At 41.9% G+C, this 10632-nt stretch overlaps 1 protein-coding gene across 1 annotated transcript in view; it reads left to right on the forward strand.

Moving 5' to 3' along the window:
- The window catches only part of TBX4 (T-box transcription factor 4), a 49842-nt gene extending 42823 nt beyond the window's left edge, over positions 1–7019 (forward strand). The window contains exons 6-8 of the mRNA XM_067537716.1: positions 3323–3411; positions 3873–4114; positions 6394–7019. Of these exons, the coding sequence (XP_067393817.1) occupies positions 3323–3411; positions 3873–4114; positions 6394–7019 (957 nt within the window). The remainder of the gene's footprint in view (positions 1–3322; positions 3412–3872; positions 4115–6393) is intronic.
- The last annotated feature ends 3613 nt before the right edge of the window (positions 7020–10632 follow it).

Genomic DNA, 10632 nt, shown 5'->3' on the forward strand with positions numbered 1-10632 from the left:
CAGTTTTGGAGGAGCTTAGAGGCACTAGGGAAAACCAAGGCCTTCGTTCTCTGACTCTCAGCCTGCCCTGCCTTGAGAAGAGCTATTTTGCAAAGGTTGGTGCCTTCAATCTGAGCGAGTCCACCAAAGTGGCCACTCATTGCCGTAACATGAGATGTTAATTGGCGTTAACAAACACAGCAGGGTCCCCTGCCCCACGCAGCTGACATAGTTAACCAGAAGAAGGCAAAAACTTATGAATCAGGTGCAAAAACAGCTGCCACTGGAGAAAAGATCACTGTGTGGCTTAAGAAATTACTTTTAAAGAGGGGGCTTGGAAGAGGTTACCTTGGAGGGCCACGCATGTGAGCTTCAGGCTGAACTGCAGGAAGAAACAGAGGATGCACTGGAGCAAGAGAATTGAGACAAGCTTAAAGCAGGGGTGAGAAGAGAAAATGAATGCAGCAATTTAGGCAGGTGCTGGAATCGCAGGGAGATTTGATGAGGAGACTGAACTTTGTTACAAGAGCAGAAAGTCAGTAGCCAGCCAGAGACTCCAAGACCATAGACAATGGGAAGTAGCAAGGAGAAAAATTAAAGGAGTGTGGCAAAAACCCTGATAAGATTAAAGTGTTCCATGCGGGAGAGGGAGAAGGAAACACAGAAAAACCAAACAGCAAGCGTGAAGCATAAGCCCTCATGCCAGTGAGGATGTCCTTGACGAAAGCTTTATAGCCTTGTAATTCAGTTGGTTATCACTCCGGCTCTAGTGCTTAGATATTTTTATTTCCTTGGTATCTCGTTACACATGAACCACAAGAAAGACACCCCTGAGGCCTGTGATGTCGCAATAAACCCTGAGATGACCTGGTGAGCTCTACCTTGCTTCTCCTGTGATCACAGGGAGTTGTGCCATTGACTCAGTACAGCAGAGCCTGGCCCTTTGCCATTGGCACAGATGGACTGATTTGCAGAGTTAAAACATTTCTTTGCATACCTGCTGCCCCCGCCATCTTCAAAATGTGCCCAGAGCCACTTGAAGTTGGTTTGTCAGTGGCCCCAGTGCTTACTTTCAAATAAGTAGGAAAGTTTTTAAAAGCTCTTACGCATGCAAGGCATTCTTCTTTGCATGCCGGCTGGCTACATGCATGTGTGAACGCACCCAGAGCTGCTAGCCGTGTGTTCGAGCAGTACACGGAGTTCATATTGTTCCTTGAGACATTTAAGGTACTGGAACGAAAGTTAGGGCCCGATGACTTTGGTGCAAGCCCCTCTCTATTCAACCTAGGGTAAAATTGTCCAAAGTGATTTAGCGCAAAAAAACCCCAAACCAACCACCCACACGAGCGGCTCAATTTGACTTGCGCTTGCAACAGCAGTACAGAGGTTTGGGCGTGGTGTGGCGCCAGGGATCCAAGATCCTTCCCCACCTACCAGGTCACAACCCAAACGCAAACGATGCTTTTTAGCCCTGCAGCATGAGCCCCGTCACTTGACATGGGCTCTGAGCCTACAGGCTTTTTGGTGGGTTTTTTTTTGCTGGGTAGACGGGCCCACGGCCCACATTAGAATCAGCAGGTCAGGTACTGCTCTCAGTTACAATGGTGTGAGCCCATGGCCGGCAGGAGAGTTACTCTGGATTTATATATGTTTAGCAGCTCAGAGGCTGGCCCAGTTTCTTCATCAAAGGCCTGTTTTCACTAATGTCATTTGCAAATCCAGGTTCGGCTCATTTTTCATTACGTTAAAATTGTGACCCTGCTGCCGTTACAATACTGGCGGAGAGGAGAGGAGAAGCAGGCCTTCCTGAACTGAGAAGCCTCAATCTACTTGCTAGTGGTTATGGTTTTAGCAACCAGAAATGTGTGGCTATGAAAACCAAAGCAGACTGCGTGGAATGTCCAATGCTGAGAACGCTGAGCTATGCTGATCGCAGTGTGCTTCTAAGTAAACAAGAAGGCCCAGCTGTAACTAACTCATAGAGGTGCTGAGCCAAACCACTAAGGTCAGTGACAAGCCTCTACTAGCCTTTAGCCAGAACGGCTTCTGTGCACAAGGTTGAGGGTATCACCCAGAGTTTTATCAATGGGGAGCTTATAAAGTAAGCATGGTGGGAGCCCTGTGCACATGGGCTCTCTAGCAAAAACTCAGGGTGCCGAAGGAATTAGGTGTGGTGACTCAATTGCTATTGAAACACCATTAGAAAAAGGTACCAAGGAAGGTAGTGCTGATGGACTCGCACTCACGTGCGAGCTTTCCAGCAGGACTGGATGTCTGTCTTAAGGCTATGCTCTAGCTCAACCACAGTGTGCTTGACAAAGAAATTACTGGGTGAAATTCTGTGGCCTGTGTTAGATCAGACTAGCTGATCATAATGGTGTCTTCTGACCTTGATGACCTATGGATGTCCATGTTCTTACCCCGGAGATGGGCTTGAACCAGTGGCCCAGCATTATGCTATGGGAGACGCCTGCTTTCTTGAGAGATAAAACAGGTCCTGATCATTTCTGGCTCTTGAAGATCCCATGGCACTGTTCGGAAGGATGGGGGGTAACTACAGTTTTGCTCCATAAACTCTTCCTGCTGTAGCTTTTTTTCACTAAGCTGTGGGGTAGTGGTGCTGTCCACGTGCTAAAGAGCAGATATGCACCTGCATATTTGCATTATATGGTGGGCGAAGTGATCCCTGTGTACATGTAGTTTATAAAGGAGACAAAGTTGTAACTAAGGTATTGAGAAAAAAGGGCTTTAATGGATTTGCTCTTGGATGAGTGATCATGTGAAATGTCGGAGCATTTGAAGCCCTTCCCACATTCTCATCATATTATTCTCCACAAAAATAATTTGTTAAAAGAGTCTTTAGAGTGATAGTTTATTTAGAGAATACCTTGTAGCCAAACACTCTTTCTATGGCTGTGTGTGTGGTTGCAGAGGGGACGATGCTTGGTTACTAGTGCTTTTAGAAGAGTGAAAATAGTGAATATTTTAAATTGAAATTTCACACGAGGCCCCATAGCAGCCCCTAATATTTTTGGGGGGGCAAAATTTTCATGAAGTTATAGAATTTGATCTCAGTTCAAATTTCCCTCTAAAAGGCTCACAGCCATTGGGGAAAGTTCCACTCTAGAGCCAAACTTCGCAGCTCAGGCCTCTCTAACTTTCAACTGATCCAGCCCCTTCGGCCGTAGCATTTTTAGGTGACTGAAGCTGTGCAGGAAACAGACTCTGAATTCCACTGGATGACACATGTAAAAAAGCATCTTTTATAAACCTAATCCCACAACCACACATGTGGTTCTGATACACTATTGAATGACTCCTGTTTTGTTTCATTCTTTTAAAGATAACCCAGCTGAAAATTGAAAACAACCCATTTGCCAAGGGATTCAGGGGAAGTGACGACAGCGATTTGCGTGTGGCACGGCTACAAAGGTGTGGATAAAAAGAGCAATGAGATTACAGCTGTTTAGAATACGGTGTATAGTGCTAACATCTGTACTACCATTTGCATTCAGAAGGCTCTGATGCAACGTGTATGTATGTATGCACTGAACGCAGTATGGGTTTGCCCCTGCATATATATGCATTCAGTGTATAGTCAGAGCAGTGGGAGTTTTTTGTGTATGTTCTCCAATCCAATAATATATGTTCTGAGCCTCGCTTGGCCACAGATTTGCTAAAATTTTGTGCAAGTCTTACCCTCTCTGTGGCTCAATCTGTGATAGAGTTATTATAATACTCACCACCACAACGTGGTTGTGAAACTTAGTTAATCGTTTTTGGTAAAGTGCCTTGAAATCCTCGGCTGAAGAGTGCTAAAGTAGTATTATTTTGTCCTTCTGCAAGGGTTGACTGCTATCTAACTAGTAAATAAATGTTCTCCTCTTCTGCAGCAAAGAATATCCAGTGATTTCCAAAAGCATCATGAGGCAGAGGTTGGTTTCTACTCATGGCCAGCTTTCAACTAAAACAGATGTCAACCCGCTTCATGGGAATCACCAGACGCTTCAGCATTATCAGTACGAGAACGGTACTCACATGCAGTTTGCAGCTTCGGATACTCAAGACCTACCACTCAACACTTTTACAGCACAGAGAGATTCAGGGCTCTTTTATCACTGCCTGAAAAGAAGAGGTAACAGGCGTTTACAGATGGGGGAAATGAACCTTCCTCCATATAAATGAAACACCCTAGTAGATTCTGTGGTACCTTTTCCTGTCTCTCCAGGGCCAGGAGAGCCATGCTGATCTATTGCAGCAAAACACTGCTGGAGCTTCTGATTGGATAGTGTTTTGAGCACAATCCTGCAAAGTGCTGTGCACCTGTTACAAACCACTAAGCATGCATAACTCACCCGGAAGGCAAGGGTAGACAGGACCCTTTAGGATCAGGCCCTGAAAGAACAATGCTATTGATGAGGGAAGTGATATTTTGGATGTCAACATTGGAGGATGCAACTTTAATTTTTTTACTGTAAGAAATTCAAATTATCTGAGCTCAACATCTAGCCTACAAGCAAAATCATTTGTACTCTAAATCTGTGCATAAACCTGCATGCACTTTGTTCATGCACTTTAAATGTGTGTAGCAAAGAGCACCAATTTTATAAGAAAGGAGAATCTAGAAACAATGATTCTGAGACACGTGGCCCAAGTCTACCACCTTTACTCACACTGAGTAGTACACGAGAATAGGTTCATTGAAACGAACAGTACAACTCATCGAATAAAGCTCATGAGATAGAATTGTAGGACTGGAGGGGACCTTGAGGTCTTCTAGACCTGTCTCCTGCACTCAAGGGTGGACTAAGTATTATCTAATCTAGACCATCCCTGACAGGTGTTTGACTAACTTGGTTTTAAAAATCTCCAATGACGGAGATTCCACAACCTCCCCAAGTGATTTAGTCTTCAGTGGAGTACTTTGCATTTGTCCTTATTAAATTTAATCTTGTTTACATCAAACCATTTGAATTTTAACCCTACCCTCCATAGCACTCGCAATCCCTCCCATCATACAGGTGACAGATATATTGCCATTAAGTGACTTATTAATTATCACTTGGGTAGTGCCATAGTGTTCATGGTGCTTACAAAGTCACATTGCCAGTCTGAAGAGCAGGGGAGGGGCCTGCTCCAAGCCACTGGAATGAGTGCATGCCTTTCCATTGATTCCCGTGGGCTGTGGATTAGATCTAAATCCTGATCTGCAAAGATTAGTGAGAGCAGTGCTTATTATCTTACTTACTGGAGTGCCATAGGAGATGGACTCAGGCCCTAAAACAGAGCAAACAAGCAAAGGCATGTGTCTAAAAGAGTGAGATTATATGTTCCATTCCAAACAGTTACATACGCCCAGTTATAGTCTTCATCAAAAAATGTATTCAGCTGAGGCCTGATCCTGAAACGTGCTGAACTCGTCCAACTACCATTGAGATTGTGGGGCGTTGAACATGGTCAGCACTTTTCCTAATCAAGCCTTTAACAAACTTACTAATGTTTAACTATTTTTGGAATACAGTACCTAGTTGTAGGCATTGTCTTTGCCTGCGGAGCCAGTTTTTAAATGTAACATCAGCCTTTAAACATACACTGCTCCTTTCAGACAGGTATCGGATGAGATCATGTGAGATTCTTTTGTTTTTAAGTTAAATGGAAAGGCTTTTCAGAGAAAAATCCTTATACTACCATGCTAATTAATCTGCTAATTAATCTCAGTCTTGATGATCCTCTGTCCACGGGTACATGGAAAAGTTAAAAACACAGGTAATAAGAACTGCAATGCAAAACGTTAATAGCAGCAATCTGCTGGTGGAGCTGCAGCTTCTCCCACGGTAAACAATTGTTCCTAATGATAGAATGCTGGTAAACAACATCCACCGCACTCAAAGTCCATTGAAAGGTGACAACTTTTCCAGCACAGAACAGAAATCCTACCAGAGCACTCCCTTGGCTTTATCTTGAAATATTTCTGCAGCCCTTGACATGAATACCTGGTAAATGTATAGTAATTTTTGTGAGGACAGGACGAAAGGTTGCGATAAGACATTTTTAAAAGACTTCTTGAATTTGTCAAGAGAGTCATGGTCCTCAGTTATCTGGGTGAACGAAAAGTAATCTCTGGCTTTAAAAGTAGTAGCCCAAGTCACTTATTTAAGGTGATTAATGTAGCCAAAAATGCTTTAAGATTGATTGGATTAGATGAACATCTTTTTGATATTAAATACTGTTTTTCAAAATGAAGTGACTTAATTGGATTAGCCTGAAAAACAATGCAAGCAACCTCGTAAAGTACTTGTAAGATTCACATGCTTTTAAGGAGACTCCATAAACTTTTGGAGGGGCTTGACAAGATTATATTAAATGCTGTTATACTGGAAGCCTTTCCCTAAATGCTTATTTCTTTGTCTACAGAAAGTGCTCGGCATTTAGACCTGCCCTGCAAACGTTCCTACCTGGAAGCCTCCTCTTCTGTAGGAGATGATCATTATTTTCGTTCGCCACCTCCATATGACCAGCAAATGTTAAGTCCTTCCTATTGCAGTGAGGTCACACCTAGGGAAGCTTGTATGTACTCAGGTTCTGGGGCTGAAATTGCAGGTGTCTCGACCGTTGATGACTTGCCACCTCCTCCCCCGCCCCCTTTGAGCTGCAATATGTGGACTTCAGTGGCACCTTACACCAGCTACAGTGTTCAGACAATGGAAACTGTGCCTTATCAGCCTTTCCCTGCTCATTTTACTACCACCACCATGATGCCCAGACTCCCTTCTATCACAAGTCAAAGCTCACAGCCACCAGCTACCAGCCCCTTCAGCGTCTACAATCAGCTGTCTCAGTCTCAGGTGCGGGAGCGTGTTCCTTCTTCAGCCTTCCCAAGGGAAAGAGTGCACCCATCTGTTTGCGAGAGGAAACCTCCATCTCCACACTTAAACACAGCAAACGAATTTCTGTACTCACAAAGCTTTTCACTGTCGAGGGAATCTTCGTTACCGTACCATGCAGGAATGGGGACTGTGGAAAACTGGACTGATGGATGATCCTAATGTCTAAGCAACAAAACAGCTCATTTTGCTACTGCAGAACAATGTTACTTCAGTGTTAATTTCTGTGGGTAACTTGCACTTCAATGAAACCTACACAAATGGGTTTGTGGGTATGAGGAGTTTGTATCTTTACACACACAATGCAGTGGAAAGAACAGTTCTGTACAAAGTAACTCTTGGATCAATGGCCTGGATTCATCAATCTCTTGTTAACTAATTGAGTCTTCGTGGCCCCCAAGAACCATCCAAATGACTAAAATGTGATGTGGCTGCTCCTCCTCCTTTGTTTAAAACAGCAGACACCCATAAGTAGATTTTTGGCTTTTTTGAAAAACATTACCCTTCCCTCTGTGTGGCTCATTAAGCCATAGAGCCAAAACAATTAAAGAGAGAAACGGCCGATATGAACACGTGTCTGCAATAGTTGTATCAGCACAAAATTAGCTCTTTTCATCTATATGTCTCTGTTTCTTTTTCTACCCTCAACAGAGAGAAGCATTATCAGCCCGTTTACAGCTGGGGAAACAGAATCTCAGTGAAGTGACTTGCCCAAGGCTGCATACGCAAGAAGCAAACTGCAGCTCTAGGAACAGAAGCAGAACCCATGTGGTCTGCTTCCTGGTTCTGTGTCCGCATACACTGCCCCATACTGCCTCCTTGCAGTATATTTGCTTGAGATTTGTCCAGTCTAGCTTTAAATTTAAATGGCTCTAGAAACGAGGTTTCCACCATCCCCCCCTTGGCGGATACTATTGTGTAGTGTATTATCCCCTAAATACTCATTTTCTTTGCACCTGAATTTGTTTTCACAATGATGGAGACAGTGAACAATTCCCCCCCAAAGTCTTTTTTAATTGAAGTTCTCAGTTGTCAGATTTTTCCAATGGACAAAACTACCAGTGGAGGCAGGAGAACCTGTGACCAATATATTTGTTGCTAATATTCTTACTGTGGAATTATTTCCAGGTGACAAATTGAAGGATACCTCCTTCAGTGATCAAATGACTGCCAACATTCATCCGTCCATCCATCAAAAGCAACCACTATGAGAAATGGAATGGACATTTAGGGGCAAAATTCTGCATTCTTTATTAAACAAAACTCCCACTTATTTCAACTGAATAGTTTTGTGGAGCAGGAATTGCTCTATGTATATACAGCACATTTGGTCCCCAGTCCTGTGCAAGATCGCCAGCTGTTACTATAGAACAAACAGAAGGATAAATAGAAATAATAGTGGGAGTTTGGTTCAGTTAAAGAATAGAGAATTTGGCCATTACCCATCAATAATTTTCCTGTTTCCCAAGCATTTAATAGGTGGAGGACAAAACAGTTTAAAAAAAAAAGGTGGAAGTCACTTGTGCTCGTTGATGAATCCATTCCACTGAGGAGAGACTGATGAATAAGATGTTTAAAATTAGATAAGCCTGAGGCCACTGAAGTGAAGGTTATTTTTAGCCAGGACATTCAACAGACAGTATGTGTGACTGGTGTGGATTTTGTAATCGGATTTGGGAAATCACTACAATTTTTGCATGCTGAATAGCTATTTATATATATATATATATATATATAAATATATATATCACAAATGCAGGCCACCTGTCCAATTCAGCTTTGCTTTTTACAAATGAAGTACTTAATAAAAATGAATGTTGCAAGTTTTTTTTTTTTTGGGGGGGAAAAGACATCTATTTAAGGTTTTTTTTAATTACACACTCACTGTAAAAACTAAGATTTGGTTACACAAAAGAGATATATACTACAGATGAAACCACATTAGATACAGGTGGTGTGGAATTGTTAAATGTTTTGTTACATAGCATGGACATTTTATTTTACATATCAGAACATAAAGCCATTTTATTACTATAAACTGTCTCTGGGTGCATTTCAATCATTAGTATAAAATGTGCGGTAGAGAGTCACTGGGCATCTGATCTTTCCCTCTGTCATAATATAAATCTTACACTTTCCCAGGCTGTGCGCTTGACCTTTTCACCAGCTAACAGCCACTCAGTAATATTTTCAATGCCTATTTCAAGGGTATCATTTTTTTTTTTTTTTAAATTGAGACACTGAAGCTCTAGAAACAAAGAGTTGTTTGTGACAGACCATGCTACAAACCACTTGTGTTTGTGCAGGAAGCGGGGAGAGGAATCCTGTACCCTACCTTCAAAATGAAATGGTGTCTCTTTACATGTTTAAATGGCATTTATCATTAAAAGCAACAACCCAAGACTTAAGGGGGCGGGGGGAGGCAACAGAGGTGTCACTGGACATAGGCTGAAGTGTACATTTTCATTTGTCATAGTGACACAGAGTCAACACTAGAAGAAACTGGAGCTGCCACCACTTCCTAAAATGTATGGGGCCATGAGCCTACAGCCTCAATGACCATCTATTCTGGATTCCTTTGCCTGTTTCACAAATTATATATAGCATCATTTTTGTTTTTTGGTGGAAATAGCACCCCTTCCTCTGAACAACTGTCCTTTCCTTTTTTAAAATCAGTTCCATGCCTCCTGTTACATTCAATGCACTGTGGATTGATTTCAAAAGAGCTATGGGATTTGCACAAATAGCCCTATCAGTGTGCTACTGTGCTGGGGAATGGGGTAGAAAATTAACATAAGGTTGAAAAATCCTACAATACTTGGAAAATGAGCATATTGTGGAGGTAATGTTTTCAGAATTGTGTAGAGACCTATTCTGTACACAGAATACTATAAGAGCCAATAAGAGTTCTGTGTAACAATCCAATGGCTAAATATGGCCCTAGTGTTACAAAATACCACATAGAAAATGGCAGCCCAGAATCTGTTACACACTATACCATTACTTTGCTTACTTACTCTACACAATGCTTTCAACTCTTATTGCTTTCGGGGACAGAGAGTTGAGTTTTTTCAATTATTACAGCTTAGCAGTAGCAAGCTCTGCACATCATAAATAAAACTGTACAGAGGTAAAATAGGCAGTGCCTGGTAATATTTATTTATGGTAATTTAAACAGCTCTTCTTTGTATAGAATGCAATATTCAGTGACTAGGCTGTGAGATCATAACAAGGACCCAAAAACCAAATGCAAAAACTGAAGTTCATTTCAAATTACATTAAAGCAAACAGTGAGTGGGGTGGAAAAAAGCTGGATATGTTATGATATGCTGGTGCCGGTTTTCCACTGATACATTAATAACCTATGCCTAACTTCCATTACCATCAATGGAAGTAAATTTTTGTAAAGGTAAGGGTCCAAATTTATTGTTGACGCAAGTTGGGCTAAGTTCCAATGCTTTGAATAGTGTTCATGTCAACATTGAAGTTGGCCCTCACTCTAAATATATTAGTATTACTTACTTACTCTACAAATTGATACAAATGTCAGAAATTAAACAAGCTAAAATTAATTCATGCCAAAAAAACCAGTAGTCTGGGATCACTGGCAGCTCACATACTGGATAGAGGCCTAAATCTGGAATAGCTGGGGTGTTTTTGGCATATAAACACACACCATTTTTTTCCCCCAGGCTTAAATGCGTCTCTACTTTTGGAAGATTTGGGCCTTTCTGTATTCGTTTATGATGTCATTAAATAATTCTTTTTG

Source organism: Emydura macquarii, unplaced genomic scaffold (assembly GCF_026122565.2).
Source record: "Emydura macquarii macquarii isolate MOO-44397 ecotype Brisbane River unplaced genomic scaffold, CSIRO-AGI_Emac_v2 contig_450, whole genome shotgun sequence".
NCBI classification, from domain to species: Eukaryota; Metazoa; Chordata; order Testudines; family Chelidae; genus Emydura; species Emydura macquarii.